This window comes from Cupressus sempervirens, chromosome 10 (assembly GCF_028749045.1).
Source record: "Cupressus sempervirens isolate cs-2001-9-10 chromosome 10, ASM2874904v1, whole genome shotgun sequence".
In the NCBI taxonomy this organism is placed as follows: Eukaryota; Viridiplantae; Streptophyta; class Pinopsida; order Cupressales; family Cupressaceae; genus Cupressus; species Cupressus sempervirens.
In genome coordinates, this window is record NC_143127.1 from 4,125,124 (window position 1) to 4,142,493 (window position 17,370).

Consider the following 17,370-nt stretch of genomic DNA (forward strand, 5'->3'; position numbering starts at 1 on the left):
TCTAGTGATTTCTGACCAAATAATCTATGATCTATCCTTACTAATTTTGACCAATTAGTCTGCCATCCTTATTATTCTTCCTCCTCGCATAGTAGAAGATTCTTCAATTATGAATTTTGACCAAATATTCTACTATCTTTACTTGAAAGAGAGGTCACAAGTTAGACTCCCAATGGGGTAGGGAATGTACGCCTTGTTTACTTGAAAGAGAGGTCACAAGGTAGTCTCATATCATTGTCACCATATGTCAACCTAAAACTATGACTGATATCATCAACTCTAAAAGACACTTAACTTTTTTACTATTTATCTTCTCTTATAATTTTTGACCAACTAGTCTACCATCTTTCTATTTATTAGTCCTCACACAAAATAAGATTCTTCTCTTAACTACCATCTTTATTGTTTACCCTCTTATAATTTTTGACCAATTACTCTACCATCTTTACTACTCATTATGTGGCACAAGATAGCATCTTTACTACCCATCTTCTCTCTCACCAATTAATATGTTTTGATTAAGTAAAAAAAGGTTTTGAAAGGACCCGAAACCTTGTACAAAGAGAAAAGAAAGATATAGCAATAAAAGATCTTAAAACAACTGTGGAACACCATACAACAAACTAGAGGAACTCACCAGAGTTCCCATCAAGAGGGCAAAAAACCAACCCAACTAAACACAACAAAGGACCAACAAGATTGTTTTGGCCCAATCTTATGAGAACGTAAAGACATTAATGGTTTGGAGGATTTGACTTTTTTTCCTTTAACTAATGTCCATCCGTCCTCCTCCTTTTCAACAACTATCTACCAATCTAGAGAACCCACTAAAGGGTAGACAACAACAATATCCATAGAAGGGAAAGGTGTAGTATCACAACTAACCCCCAAACCCTCCCAGGAGAAACATGGGCATCAATACCCACAACAATAGGAGATAAGACAATTCAACTAGCTCTAGCATCAATGTTCTAGACAGAGACACCAATAATAGAAGGGGCAACCTTAACATTCTGAACCAAAGCCACCTTAGAGACACCATCTGTAGCATCCAAGACAATAACAATAACAACTACCAAAGAATGATCAATTTGAGGTGAGCACTTCGTCACAACCCTTTCCTTGGAAACTTTTCGGACCGTATAATGATGGTTTGAAATCCCCAACCACCAAGAAAGTGATTTCTTCAATCTAACTTTATCAGAGGAATACCGCACAACGAGATGACTAGTCTTATGACATTTCCTCCATATGAATGAAATACCCTCATAATCAAGATTCTGAAACAAAGAACCAATTAATATGTTAACCTTACTACTCATTCCAAATAATCTACCATGTTTACTCTTTTCCTCCATAGATTGGGTAGCCATGCAATAATAGAATATGAAGATTAGTCATTTGAGACAATTGAATTCTTTTGTTGTGATCGATGATGACATAAGATTAAAATAAAATGAAAGCTATCCGATACTAACGGTTGTGAGCCTCCCCATCCGAGTCCTAGTCCCTCTCCAAGTTTGCTGGGATACATTATGTCATTATCCATTTAAATGAATCCCATCCCCTAGCGAGTCCCACTTCCTTCAGTCTATCTCACTCCTAAAATGAAAACAAAATTTTATCGATTTCCCAACATGAAAAAATTATCTATTTCAGAAGTTTATTTTATCCATTTCCTTCTCCACAGACATGGCGGGGGCCCTTGCAGAGGTGACACATTTAAGGAAGAATAATAAATACTACGACTGGTAATTCAGCTGTGTGGCAGCGCGCGCACAGTTGAACAAGATGCTTAATTGCACGACACCTGTCTCTTGCTTGTGCCAGTAATATAAGCAGAGGGCCCAGCTCGTATTCCTCCTGTCTTCTCCTCCACGCGAAATGCCTGAATCTGCACTTGTGTGAGAGTTACCTGGGATGGCTTCACTCTGCACGCTGGATTGGAGGCTGGCTGGCACTTGTCATGCCAGACGAACAAGAGCTTCAGTCGCTTCTAACTTCACTCCCAGATGCCGATGGCAGCAGCATTTGGCTAGAGACTGCAGGTGTCGGTCATCCATGGCAGAAGAGGGCCCTAAATTCGAGGCAAGCGAAGCTCCTCCCTCCAGGCAAGTGCCACTGCCATCTCATTTTTCATCATCATTCAATCTGCTTGCAATCTGCCCCGGACTATAATTAGGGTTTAGCTGCCTTCTGTTGAGATCTGATTTTATAAATTCGCAGGCCAAACTTCAATATAGCGCATTGATATAATTGTAAATCTCAATTAATTACTACCTTTAGTTGTCGAGCGAGAAGATGGCTACTGTTATTTCCTTATTTGCAAAGGCAGGGGAATTGGTAATGTAAATTAACCATACAAGCTCAGGTACAGCGTGATCAAATCGACCTCGCTGCCGCTATTTCGCTTTCTGTTCACTTCGAACTTCCACGAGAATACAGTTTTGGCTTTGTGATCAGATATGCTGTTATGATCTCGTACAGGATAATAGAATTGTTTCATTGAACTGAAATACCGGCTAAACAATTGTCTTCGTGGAATTCAGTTTGCAAATTTCTCAAAAAATTATACTTTTCTGACAATCGAAGGTAGTGTAGTCCATCGCCATATCTGTCAATTGTAGCTAGACTGGACGATGCAGAACAGATCACCAAAATTGATTGAATTTCGGAAAAACCTCGCCAAAATATTTCAACACAGAAATGAGGACTTCTTATTTTCTGGTTTTCCATTCTCGTACTATTGAGGCAGTGCTACATATTTAAAAAGATGGGCATCTACGGAGTCTTCGTTCACTCTCCTGATTCACCTAACTTAATTTTTGACAACTGATCAGCAATAACGTGGGTTTCCCTACCCAAACAATGATGGTAAATGTGAATTCTTGCTATAGTAAAAACCTTCGACTTACTTTACTTTGGATGATGAGCTTGTTTCCCAAGTACATTAGGGCTTGTAGATTGACCTAGAAGGTGAACATTCTTGCCAACAAGTAGTGCTTGAACTTTCACACCGAATAGACCATTCCAAGTGCTTCTCTATCTGATACTATAATTCTTTTCCGCCTTCAATAACAGCCACTTGGTGTAGAAGATTGGACGGTCCAATCCTTGGGGTCCCATTTGTGCGGCTATTGCTTTGATTGCATAGTTAAATGCGTCTATATGTACTTGGAACTCCTTGCTCCAGTTTGGGAATGAAAGTATTAGCAAGCTTATGGAATGTACCTTCAATTCATTAAATGGCTTCTCTTGGTCCCCGACTCATGGGAATGGTTACCCCTACCTTATTAGTACATTCAATTGGTAAGATACTTGAGAAATGTTTTTGTTGAATCTCCTATAATAGCTATCATGACCTAGGAATGATTTCACTCCTGTTATGTTCGAGGGGCTTCTATTTGTATGATCACTCTCCTCTTGTTGGGCCGATCTTTACAAACTATTTGTTCCTATAGTTTGCCCTATGGTGCCATTAACTAGCACTTCTTGAATTTTAATTCTAATGTTATTGCTCTCCATCGTTCTATACATTCCTTGAGCATTTTCAAATGAGACATTTGATCATTATAGATTGTCTAGTCATTCAGGATTGCTCTGAAATCTTCTACAGACTTTAATGAATCCCCGTTGGCTCACTTCAAAACTATGCCGAAGAATTTGTTTTTGTAATGTCCCCATTTTTAGCTGGTTTCTGTAGCTGGCTTGGTCAATTTATCATCGTGACTCTTGTGAGATGACAGTGGGATTTGAGGGTCTCAGCTTTGGGGTATAGGCTTTCTAGCTGGTGAGCTTTGGCTTAGTTTTGATGAACTTACTATTTATAGTAAGTCAATAGTTGGTTTTGATGAGCTCAGTTGAGTTAGAGGAGTTGAGTGATGCTCTCATTTTTTATTTTGGGCTTCTAGTTTGGGCTTCGAGAATCTTGGAGGGAGCGTCTATTTATAGTAAGTAACCCCGTCCAATAATAGAATATGAAGATTAGTCATTTGAAACTATTAAATCTTTTTGTTGTGATCGATGAGGACATAAGGATTAAAATGAAACCTATCTTTACGGTTTTGATCCTCCCCATCCTAGTCCTAGTCCCTCTCCAAGTTTGTTGGGTACATCATGTTATTATCCATTTAAGTAAACCCCATCCTCTAGCCAAGCTCACTCTCTCCCCTTATTCCTTTTGTCTACCTCGCTTCTAAAATGAAAACAAAATTCTATCCATTTACTCTTCCCCCTCAATCCTTTTGTCTATGTCGCTTCTAAAATGAAAACAAAATTCTATCCATGAAAAAATTATCCATTTAATAATATTATTTCATCCATTTCAGTTTCCACAGATGTGATGGGGGCCCTGGAGAGGTGACACAACATTGGAAAAATAAGAAATACTATGACTAGTAATTTTGCTGTGTGGCAATGCACACACAGTTGAACAAGATGCTTAATTGTAGGACACCTGTCTCTTGCTTGTACCGGTAACATAAGCAGAGGGCTCCACTCGTATTCCTCCTCTACTCTCTCCTCCAAGCGAAATGCCTGAATCTACACTTGTGTGAGAATTACCTAGGATGGCTTCACTCTGCATGCTGGATTGAAGCCTGATTGCACTTGCCATGCCTCCTACACATCCACCAAGCATCATAGATTAACTAGAGCTTTCTTCGCTTCTAACTTCACCCCCAGATGCCAATGGCAGCAACATTTGACTAGACATGGCCGGTGTCAGTTGTCCATGGCAGAAGAGGGGCTTAAATTCGAAGCAAGCGAAGCTCCTCTCTCCAGGCAACTGCCACTGCCATCTCATTTCTCATCATCATTCAATCTGCTTGCAATCTGTATCGGACTGTAATTAGGGTTAAGCTACCTTCTGTTGAGATCTGATTTTATAAATTCGCAGGCCAAACTTCAATACAGCACAATGATATAATTGTGAATCTCCATCAATTGTACCTTTAGTTGTCGAGCGGGAAGATGACTACTGTTATCAACTTATTACCTTATTTGCAGGGGAATTGGTAATGTAAATTAACCATTCAAACTCAGTTTCAGCTCGCTTTGTACTCCAACAAGAGTATAGTTTTGGCTTTGTGGTCAGATATACTGTTATGATCTTGTATAGGATAATAAAATTGTTTCATTGAACTGAAATACCAGCTCTACAATTGTCTTTGTGTTGTTCAATTTGCAAATTTGTCATAAATTTATACTTTTCTGCTATCGAAGGTAGTGTAGTTCCTTGCCATATCTGTCAATGGTAGCTAGACTGGACGATGCAAAACATATACCACCAACTTTGATTGGATTTTGTGAAAAAACTCGCCAAAATATTTCATCACAGAAGTGAGGACTTTTCTTTTTTTTGGATTTGCGTTCTCATACCATTGAGGCAGTGCTGCATCTTGAAAAAGATGGGCATCTATGAAGTCTTCCATCACTCCTTTGCAATTGGTTCACCCAACTTAATATTTGACAACTGATCGGCAATAGTGTGGGGTTTCCCTACCCAAACAATGATGGTAAATGTGAATTCTTTCTATAGTGTGGGGTTTCCCAAGTACATTAGGGTTTGTTGATGACCTAGAAGGTGAGCAGTGTTGCCAACAAGTAGTGCTTCACACCAAATAGACCATTCCAAGTGCTTCTCTCTCCGATACTATAATTCTTTTCTGCCTTCAATAATAGCCACTTGGGAAAGAAGATCAGACAGTCCAATCCTTGGGGTCCCATTTGTGCATCTATTGCTTTGATTGCATAGTCAAATGTGTCTACATGTACTTGGAACTCCTTGCTCCAGTTTGGGAATGAAAGTATTGGCAAGCTTATGAAATGTACCTTCAATTCATTGAATTACTTCTCTTGGTCATCGACCCGTGGGAATGGTTACCCCTTCCTTATCAGTACATCCAATAGGTAAGATATTTGAGAAACATTTTCGTTGAATCTCCTAAAATAGACATCATGACCTAGGAATGATTTCACTCCTGTGATGTTTGAGGGGCTTCTATCTGTATGAGTACTCTTCTCTTGTTGGGGCAATCTTCAGTTTGGCTTTACAAACTTGTTGCCCCACTTTTCCACCATATACAAATTTTTGCAAAAGTGGAGAGTAAACTAATGTCACGTTTTGTCAAGTCGGGTCACTAGGTCTTTCTTCTTAGGGCGTTGAGTTTCTCCGTCGGGTTTTCATCTTTTCCTTTCTCCCATATCACAGTTAGCCCGGGTGGGTATTTCTTGGTTGTCATGAGTCTTAGGGGTAGTTTAGAGCCATTCTCGATGGAGATTCTCAATTTGTGCTACATCTTTTGATTTCCATGCAACTTATTTGATCTGAAATCAGAGAAAATTGAATCGGCGGAAAATCAAGTTCCGGCTTCTCCTTGGTGGGTTTTCGCACCCCAAAGGCAAATTTTCGCAAAGACTGGCAAAAGCTATTTGTAAGCCTCCTTCAAGTAAAGTGGATCATGATAAGAAAAGATCGTTCAAGTGACATCATGATCTCACAGCGAGAACCATTTTAAAGCTTGGAAAATGATCGAGATAAGCATTGGCGGAAAACCAGAAAAGAGTTTCTCCGTGACGGACTTCGAAGTCAGTAATCAGTTTTCCGAAAAGGCCTATGTAAAGGAATTGAGAAAGCTAATGGGCCCCACCCCTCACTTTCGAAGTCAATTTTGTGTTTTCCGGAGGCTTAAAATAAAGAGGATAAGGCGAAGGGAGTGAAGCAATGAGTAGTGGCGGAAAAACAGGTTTCTTCTTCTCCATTGCGGGTTTTCGCACCTAGAAGGTAAAACTCCGTAGAGATCCATAGCTGCTACTGGTAGACTGAAACAAGGGTATGTAAGTCGCCTAATGGTTAGATCATTCAAATATCATCAATTTTGCATAGCGGAAATTACTCAGAACTTATTAAGATGAGCGGGATAAGCATCGGCGGAAAATTCAGAAGTTGCTTCTCCTCTGGCGGATTTCAAACCAAGAGTTGAAATTTCCAAATGGAAAAATGGAGTTACTAAGTGGACCCCATTTTTCACCCGCGAAGCCTCTTTTATATTCCCCGGAAGTTTTATTAAAGTGCTTTGGATTGAAAGGTAAAAGCTAAAGTTAAAGGGGAAAATTGGAAATCTGCTTCTCCACTGCTGGTTTTCTACCCTTGAGGGCTGTTTTCTGCATTTGAGGAAAAATCATTCCTGTGAGCATGGTAAGCACGTGAATTGATTGCAGATTGTTTTGGACAAGTAAATAGAAGCAAATCAGTGAATTGATGGGGTGTTTGCAAGCAGAATTGAGGTAAGCGGATTTTGCCCTAGGAAGTACTCCGTTCTTGTTTTTTCGAAAGATAGGTGAAACGGAAAGTAAACCAGTAATTAATGAAAGTTACCGTTGAAGCCAACGGAAACAGTGAAAAGACAAAGATAAATCCGTTATAACCTTTATATTTACCAATCCAACGGATTTACTCTTAATTTCGCTCGTGTGGTGCGATTTATGAAATTCAACGGGCAAATCTGGGTTTATTCTATAAAGAGTGAAGTAACAGACTTTCAAACTACCGTCTTACTGTTATACTGTTGCATTGGATAGTGTTTTCAAGTATTTTTCAAAATACAGAATTTGCATCTTGTGTCAGCTGTAACTATTTGATTTTTTGGTATAATACATCAAATAAAATGGCAACAAGATTCGTAGGGTTCGATGGATTGGGTGGAATCAGGTCGGAATGGTCAACTTTCATGGATACTTCACTTCGTTTCTATGATATGCATGATTTTCAAAGAAGATTGAGAGCAGAACCAATCCACCCCATAACAGAGAAACTTCGGGGAAGCGGATTAGTAGAAGCAGCTGGGTTCCCTGTAGCGGTACAAGCCCCAGAGTTGATTTTAGAATGCATCAATCATTACAACCCGAATACAAGGAAGATTCTATTGCCTGATCAGACAGTGTTGATTTCAATCGATCGGCAATCAATGGTGAATTGCTTGCGAATTCCAGAACGGGAGGAGTTCTCTGATTTGACGATGAGTGGAGCCATGTCCGAGTACTCCTTGAAAAAGATGGTTTGGAGGAAGGAGATCATGCAGTCTTGGTTTCAGAAGCCAAGGAGGGCCAAGAGTAAAGTCCCTAAAACTCTCTTCGACACGGACCTCAAACCAGAAATTGTTGATATTTTGGTTCTATTGCATCGACTCAAAGGTGAGGTAGAAGCTTTTAATTTTGTAGAGCAGTACTTCGTTTTGGTGCAAGTTATTTGCTCAGACACATAGTATATTGACTGGGCGCATGAGGTCAGTGAACAACTTTCTAGGGCTCTCAGTGGAGCTAAGTTTTATAATTCTTTTTATATGTTCTCATTCTTGATATACATGTTGGCTTCTCTTCAATTGTGGCCGGGACTCCCTAGGATTGAAGATTTCCCTGATAATGTAAAAAGTTATGAGTTTTATCCATGCTTGCAATTACAGAATAGTTATGCAGAATACATCCGGGTAAATGATGCATTCACCATGAGGATTTGCAGGGAACTACAGGGGCGCCCAGAACAGAGATTCAGTCTAGAAGCGATGGCGATCATCAGCCAATTTGGCAATTACTTCATCCAGTTCTCATCATTTTCTTATTTGTGTCTTGCAGCATTCGACGGATTCCCACTGAAGCTGCCAAGGTATCCAGATGATATGATCGTGCTCGTGGAGATCGTGAGGCAAGCAATGCAAGTGAACGTGTTGAGCGCCAGCCTGAAGAAGAAAGGGTATGAATTCCCTATAAAAGTTGGAGCATACAGTTGCGAAACTAGATCAGATGCAAAGAATATACTCAAAGCATTTGAGAGTAAATACAAATTGGAAGAGTATGAAGCAGTAAGGCCCCTGTTTGATCCTAATGGATATGCTAGGGATGTGCTCCAGATTGGAAGCGTGATCAAACATGTAACAACCATGGAAGATTATTGGGCAGATTGTAAAGATGAACTAGAGAGCCGAGATCGCGCCTTTGCTAGATTTACAATTGGTCAAATAAAGACATGGGATAAATTTAGATGTGGAAGGGCTGGAGGATGATGGTCAAAATATGTACAGTAATACATATTTGACAAAATTGAGGAATACTCCCGTTAGCTCTGAACCATATGTTGACATAGAAGAAAATTTCGATGTCATGATGGCAAGAATTATCAAAAGAACTGGGAAGTGGGTTGAATGGACAGCTAAGAAAGGCCGAAGCAAGAGTAAAGCTACTCAGGCTTCTCCAGCTGCAGCTACTCCTACTTCATCTCAAAGTGCCACTCCCAGTGCTACAGCCACAGCAGCTCAAAGACCAACCCAATCTGCGGGAGGAGGTGACCAGCCCTCGGAGAAGCATGTTCCGATAGCCCCAACCTGTCAAGGTGGATCGCTACCAGTCATTGGAGCCCAACTTGGAGCTGAGAAGGGAACGAAAGAGCAGAAAGATGGATCCCTTGCTCCAGTCTCACCTCCACACGCCACTTTACCCCCATCTCCTCAAGCTTCTCCAACTCCACCTCCTCACGTCGCCCCTGTCTCATCCCCTCATCACAGCCCTACGCCATCCGTAAGTGCTACTCTTCTAAAGCCCACTGGTTTTCCTATTCAAATAGTAGAGATCAGAGATGATAAAAGTAGTAGTAGTGAATCTACTGATTCCGATGAAGTTGCAAAGAAAGCCCAAGAAGAAGAGAAAGCTCCAGGTTCATCTCGGCTTCTTTCTCGGAATCCAAAGACCCCCTTTTCTGCAACTACATCAACAACGACTCCAGTGAAGAAGAAGATGTTCAGCATTGAGTCACTTGGAACAGCCTCCAAAGTGATTAGTACAGAATCTTGGCTCGAGGATACCTTGGAAAAGAAGAGAAAAAGGAAAGATGAAGGTATTCCTTCGAAAGATGTTGTATCCCAAGCGGTTCACTCAGGATCTGCCATGGTGAAAGCTAAAAAGCAGAAGACCTTGTCAATTCTGGGACAAGATCCAGAAACAGGACGCTTAACTCTGGAGGTAGCGAAGCCAAACAAGGCCAGGCGAATTGAAGATATGACGCCAGAAGACTTCACTCTGCATTCAATTGATCTCGAGGAAGCTAGGCATGATACAAAAGTGGGCCTATGGAGATCAAGTAACGAGGTGATAGAGGAACAACTAGAGGACCTCAAATTGTCAAAAATCAGAATGAAAACAGAGATTGAGGAATTGAAAAGATTCATCAGGCAACTTGTAATGTCCCCTGTTTAACCAGTTTGGATATATGTTGTCGTTAGCCTACTTCTATGTGGTCCCGGGGGCTAACAAGGACATGGACGGGATCTTGTGGTGTTTTGGCCTAGTCGATTTTGTTCTGGGGCCAACTAAGTTCGTTTGGAGGCATTTACAATGTGACTTACTATTTTTAGTAAGTCAGCCAGGCTAGCCGGATGATAATTTTGATGATGGGGTTGGATGTGTTTTTCTTAGCTCTTTCTAACGAGCTATCATTTGTGGTGTTTCGAGATCATTTGCTATGGAATTTTAATGCCGGAAGTTATTTAATAAAGTAACTTCAATTAAATTAATATTATAAGGTTACTTTATTATATTTTGTATTTATATGTGTGCCCAAGAGTGGGACACCAAATGATCTCCTTGGGACTTTAAAGTGATAAATGGAAACAATATATTAAAATGCAAATATGAGATTTAATCCCACATTGCTTGTGGAGTGGGGGTCGACCCTCTAAGAGGACTTTATATACAGCCATGAATGGGGTGTGGAGATATGAAGAGATTGATGAATTCAAGCTTAGTTTGGTTGGTTTGGTTGCTGGCTTTTGGAGACGAAATCCTCCATTGGTGACAATCCTTTCGCTCTTGGAAGACAGAGTCAAGGGATTTAAGATCTATTAGCTTCATACTGTGTGCATTCAGCTTCAATTTTTCAGCTACAGGTAAGATTGAAATTGTTCCATTTCCAAAGGCATATCATTGCAGACATTGAACAGCATGGACAGCAGATTTGGAGGTGAGATTTGGAGCAGGTTTGTGGGTAAACAGTGCTGCTACAGTGCGCGTGAACAGTGCGCGTGAACAGTGCATGTGAATAGTGCGCATGAACAATCCTCATTCTGTGTACTTGGAGGTCATATTTCATACCCTAACCGAGCAGCTATTAGATGGGTTGCTAAACTGGACATCCATCCTCAAATTTCGAACAGCAGCGATCATATTATTTTCAGGTTCTTCTACACCCGATTATAATAGTTCAATGAATGTGTAGGTGTCATAATTATAAAGAGTTTTGCATATTCAGTCACTGTGTAACAGTCTTTGCACTACAAACTCAGTCACTTTTGTACACAGCTATATGAAGTTTGTATATCTTGAATAGAGGAATAAGTGTACGGAACATTTACGAACAGTCCATAAGAACTCTTTACATTGCATATTTGTAGTAGTGTTCAAGTGCCAAGATATTTGTCCTTGCTATTCTTCAGATCATATGGTCATTGTTTGGCAGAGAAGTATTATAACATCTGAACAAGAACTCAGAAATTACAAATCAGACTTTGCACACCAACTGTTTGACAAAATGTTGTTGAATCAAAACTAAAAAATTCAAGGTAGAATTAGTAGGGTATGTTACAGTGGTATCAGAGCTATAAGTCCTGCCATCCTGTGGAGGTCTTATAGGAAATTTGGAACTGGCGGATAGAGGGGAAAGTGTTTTTGTCAAAACACTAAAATCAGAGCATTTATGTTTGAGCATGCGACAGGGGCCTTATAATTTCCGCAATACCAGAGCAAGACAAAGTAGGAGTTCAGACCTGCAAAGCAAACAGTCTAGTTCATCCGTACAGGGGGGTATAGAATCCAGTCATACAGACACAGCGGAGGTATTTTTTGATCAAGACAGCAATATGGGTGACCGAGATGACAGGAATACAAGATTAGGTGGAGGCGGGAATGCCGGTCCAGAGCCTGGAGAGGAAAGATTTTTACAATTATTAGAGACCTTGGCACAGGGACAGCGATTAGCAGAACAAAGGGCACAGGAACAGAATCAGAGATTGGAGCTTATGATGCAAATGATGGCTCGTCAAATGGGGTTGAATGCTAACATGGGTGGAGGTAATAATCAGAATGGTAACAATCAGAATGGGAATAATCAGGATGGGACACATAATGGAGGTGAACAAGTTGGGAACAATTTCGGTCATGCACCCCAGCAAGCTAGGACCGTGAGTTCGAGGCCCATGATTCCCACATTCCCTCCTAGAGCTCCAGAGCAGCCCGTACCAGAACCCCAGATCATTGATATACAGGACCAGTTGAGGAGAGATTGGGAAGCCGGAGGTCCAGATTTTACTGCTGCAATTACCTTTAGGGAGTATATGGATGTGCGGATGAAACATATGCCACGTGGACATGACAGGAACCAGAACTATGAGCTACGGAAGAAAGTAGGGAAACTTCAGTTACCATATTATGATGGCTCGGGGAAGTCTTCAGCAAGAGCTTGGGTTCAAAAGCTTGACACATACTTTCAATTGAACCCTATGCCTGAGGAAGAAGCTATTAAGTACGCAGCAATTCATCTGGAGGGGTTAGCACACGAATGGTGGCATCATGGTATGGTCACTATGGGTCATGCACACATTACCTCATATGTGGAGTTCACGGAAAGACTGATTGAACGTTTTGATAGGAAGGATCCAGAACTCCATTTCAAGGAGTTAGCTCAGCTTAAACAATGGGGATCATTGGAGACATACATTTCAGAGTTTCAGAAACTTGCAGTGTTAGTAACAGATGTATCTGAACGGAGGATACTGGTTCTATTTATGGATGGGTTAGTTGATCCGTTGAGAGGGTGGATTAAAGCTCTCAACCCTCCCACTTTGCAGGAAGCCATTAAGAAAGCTCGTGACATGGATTCCTCTTCAGCTTCTAAAAATAAATTCCTGGCAAAGAGTTTCCCTTCAAGGAAAGATAAGGACAAGAAACCTTTTCATAGAGAGCCTCCGCCACCTAAGGAGGAAAGTAAGAGGTTGGACAATGAAACACTTAATGATCTCAGGAAGAAGAAGCTTTGTTTTCATTGCAGGGAGCCTTGGGATTTGTCACATAAGTGTCCATTGAAAGCAAAAGCTAAGCAGATGGAGTACTTTTCAGCTGAAGAGTCAGTGGATGGAGATTCAGAGCAATCATCAGAATCAGATGGAGATGATGATAATTCCTCACATGAGGAAGCACGTAGTGATGGCACGATAGCTCAGTTGTCTAGTATACAGGAGGCCGTCACTTTCAGAGTTAGGGGAACTTTGGATGGACAGAGATTTGTGGCACTCATTGATACAGGGGCAACACATAACTTCATTGATGAGAAGTTTGTGACACGCAGAGGGCTACATACAGAGGAGCATAGGGGATTTAAGGTGATGGTTGCCGATGGCTTCAAAATTGACTGTACCAAGAAAATCTCCAACTTGCAGCTTCGTTTGGGAGATTATGACATGACAGGAGATTTCTTTGTGGTCAACATTGGTGATCAGGATATGGTGCTTGGAATGAACTGGATGAAGTCTCTGGAAGAGTTTACATTTAACCTCCAGAAAATGGAAATGAGGTTTGAGGCAAATGGTAAGAAGATAGTGCTCAGAGGTTTGTCAGATGGGAGACTTCGAGTGGTCTCACTCAAACGAATGCAGAGTTTCTTTAGACATGATCAGGTGCAGTGGGCAACAGAGTTCAAAGTAATGCCTGAGGTGACAGAGCAGCATAAACAGGAGTATCCACCTGATGTACAAAAAATAATAACCAAACATACTAAGGTGTTTGATGAGATACCTCCAGGAAGACCCCCAGATAGGGGAATCGAGCATGTTATTGAGTTAGAGGAAGGGGCTAAGCCAGTTATCATCACACCTTACCGCCACCCCAAGAGATATAAGGATGAAATAGAAAAGGCAATCAAGGAGTTGATTGACATGGGGCACATACGGCCAAGCAAGAGTCCTTTTGCTTCTTCAGTAGTATTGGTGAAGAAGAAGGATGGTACAATGAGGATGTGCATTGATTATAGGGAGCTAAACAAGAAGACAATCAAGAACCGATACCCTATCCCGCGCATCGACGAGCTTATTGATGAATTGCACGGTGCATGCTACTTCTCTAAGATTGATTTGAGATCTGGCTACCACCAGATACGGGTTAGAGAGGGGGATGTGGAGAAGACAGCTTTTAGATGCCACTACGGACATTTTGAGTTCTTAGTCATGCCTTTCGGGTTGACTAATGCTCCCGCCACTTTCCAGTCCTGTATGAATAGAGTGTTCAGAGATCAGCTGAGGAATTTTGTGTTGATATTCTTTGATGATATACTGATATACAGCCATACTTGGGAGGAACATTTGAAGCATATTGATACAGTGCTCAGTATTCTAGAGAGGGAGTCATTATATGCCAAGATGAGTAAATGCGAGTTCGGGATGACAGAGTTGCTCTATCTAGGGCATATTATTAGTGCAGGAAGTGTTCGGGCTGACCCAGACAAGATCAGGGCCATTCTGGATTGGCCACCGCCGAGGAACACTTCACAACTCAAGGGATTTCTCGGGCTTTGTGGGTTCTACCGCAGATTTGTGAAGGGATTTTCACAGATAGCAGCACCACTTACAGATTTGACACGGAGAGACAGTTTCAAGTGGTCAGAGAGGGCTCAGGATTGTTTTGACAGGTTCAAGGAGCTGATGAGTACGTGTCCTGTTTTAGCCATTCCAGATTTCACCAGGCCTTTTGAGCTGCAGTGTGATGCCTCGGGAGAGGGCGTAGGAGCTGTCCTCATGCAGGACAAACATCCCATCGCATATGAGAGCAGGAAATTACGAGGTGTTGAGAGAACTTACAGCATCTATGACAAAGAAATGCTAGCAATCATGCACGCGCTAGCTAAGTTCAGGCAATATTTAGCAGGGAGCCGATTCACAGTAAAAACAGATCATAACAGCTTGAAACATTTCCTTGGGCAGAAGGATCTTAATGACAGGCAACAGAAATGGGTGAGTAAGTTACAAGCTTATGATTTCGACATAGTCTATGTCAAAGGGAAGAAAAATATTGTCGCAGATGCTTTATCCAGAAGGCCTCATTTGCTTGCTGTTGGGATAGTCATGGATGATTGGAGAGAGTTGATCTTGGCAGAGTATGCCAAGGATAGTTGGGCATCTAGTATTATTGAAGGAACTATTCAGGATAGCCGATACACTGTTGTAAATGATCTGATCATCTACAAGGAAAGGATTTATTTAGTACCCGGGTCTGCTATGAAGCAGAAGATTTTGAGGGCGTTTCATGATTCACCATTGGCAGGACATCCTGGATTCTTTAAGACATATCGGCAGGTGAGAGAGCGCTTCACTTGGAAAGGACTCAAAACAGAGGTGCTTCAATTTGTTAGAGAGTGCCAAGTATGTCAGCAGAACAAACAGGAACATTCCTTTCCAGGTGGTTTACTACAGCCCCTACCCATACCAGAGAAGAAGTGGGATAGCATTTCCATGGATTTCATCACAGGCCTCCCCAAGGCACAGGGTCGGGATTGTATCTTTGTTGTGGTAGACAGATTGACGAAATTTGCACATTTCTTTGCAATTTCGTCTACGTATTCAGCAACACAAACAGCAGAACTATTTTTTCGAGAGGTATTCAGACTACATGGGATACCAAGAAGCATAGTCAGTGATAGAGACAGCAGATTTATGAGCCACTTTTGGCAGGAGTTGTTCAAGTTATGTGGAACAGAGCTCACTCCGAGTACCAGTTACCACCCCCAAACTGATGGGCAAACAGAGATAGTGAACAAGTGGGTTGAGGGATATCTCCGAAACTATATTGCAGGGCAGCAGAGGGCTTGGGTGAAGTGGCTACATCTAGGGGAGTACTGCTATAATACCTCTTACCATATGTCTATTCAAATGTCCCCTTTTATGGCACTATACGGGTATGATGCTCCTAATTTCTTGGATTTGTTATTTGGGGACAGTAGGGTGCCTAAGGCCAAGGATCTTTTGCAAGAGTGTCAGGACATTATGCGATCCTTGAAGGAAAACTTGCAAAAGGCACAAAATCAGCAGAAGCAATATGCTGATCAGCACAGGGTTGAGAGGTCTTTTGAGGTGGGAGACATGGTGTACCTCATGTTACAGCCGTATAGGCAGTCCTCTCTCAAGAGGAGTGGAACAGAGAAATTGAAACCACGCTACTATGGACCATTCTGAGTAATCAGGAGAGTGGGCGAGGTAGCTTATGAGTTGGAACTGCCTGCAGACAGTAAAGTGCATAATGTGTTCCATGTGTCACGCCTTAAAAAGGCATTGGGGCACAATGTGGTGCCTTCAGTAGTATTGCCACCTCTCGATGATGAGGGAAAGCTTATCTTGGTTCCTGAAGCTATACTTGACACCCGGGAGAGGGTGCTTCGCAGGAGGACTATCAGGGAGTACCTAGTGAAGTGGAGGAACCTACCTATTGAGGATGCAACATGGGAGGCAGAGCAGGTTCTTCAACATCCAGAGTTGAGATTGCTTGGGGACAAGCAATTTCAAGAGGGGCGGACTGTAATGTCCCCTGTTTAACCAGTTTGGATATATGTTGTCGTTAGCCTACTTCTATGTGGTCCCGGGGGCTAACAAGGACATGGACGGGATCTTGTGGTGTTTTGGCCTAGTCGATTTTGTTCTGGGGCCAACTAAGTTCGTTTGGAGGCATTTACAATGTGACTTACTATTTTTAGTAAGTCAGCCAGGCTAGCCGGATGATAATTTTGATGATGGGGTTGGATGTGTTTTTCTTAGCTCTTTCTAACGAGCTATCATTTGTGGTGTTTCGAGATCATTTGCTATGGAATTTTAATGCCGGAAGTTATTTAATAAAGTAACTTCAATTAAATTAATATTATAAGGTTACTTTATTATATTTTGTATTTATATGTGTGCCCAAGAGTGGGACACCAAATGATCTCCTTGGGACTTTAAAGTGATAAATGGAAACAATATATTAAAATGCAAATATGAGATTTAATCCCACATTGCTTGTGGAGTGGGGGTCGACCCTCTAAGAGGACTTTATATACAGCCATGAATGGGGTGTGGAGATATGAAGAGATTGATGAATTCAAGCTTAGTTTGGTTGGTTTGGTTGCTGGCTTTTGGAGACGAAATCCTCCATTGGTGACAATCCTTTCGCTCTTGGAAGACAGAGTCAAGGGATTTAAGATCTATTAGCTTCATACTGTGTGCATTCAGCTTCAATTTTTCAGCTACAGGTAAGATTGAAATTGTTCCATTTCCAAAGGCATATCATTGCAGACATTGAACAGCATGGACA

The 17,370-nt window shown here is 41.4% G+C and overlaps 1 protein-coding gene across 4 annotated transcripts in view; it reads left to right on the forward strand.

Moving 5' to 3' along the window:
* The first annotated feature begins 1,898 nt into the window (after positions 1–1,898).
* LOC149532273 (protein ORANGE, chloroplastic-like) overlaps positions 1,899–17,370 on the forward strand; it is a 256,417-nt gene continuing 240,945 nt past the window's right edge. For all 4 annotated transcript variants that reach the window (XM_089807785.1, XM_089807784.1, XM_089807786.1 and 1 more), the window contains exon 1: positions 1,899–2,111. In XM_089807785.1, the coding sequence (XP_089663911.1) occupies positions 1,921–2,111 (191 nt within the window). In that variant the 5' untranslated portion in view covers positions 1,899–1,920. The remainder of the gene's footprint in view (positions 2,112–17,370) is intronic.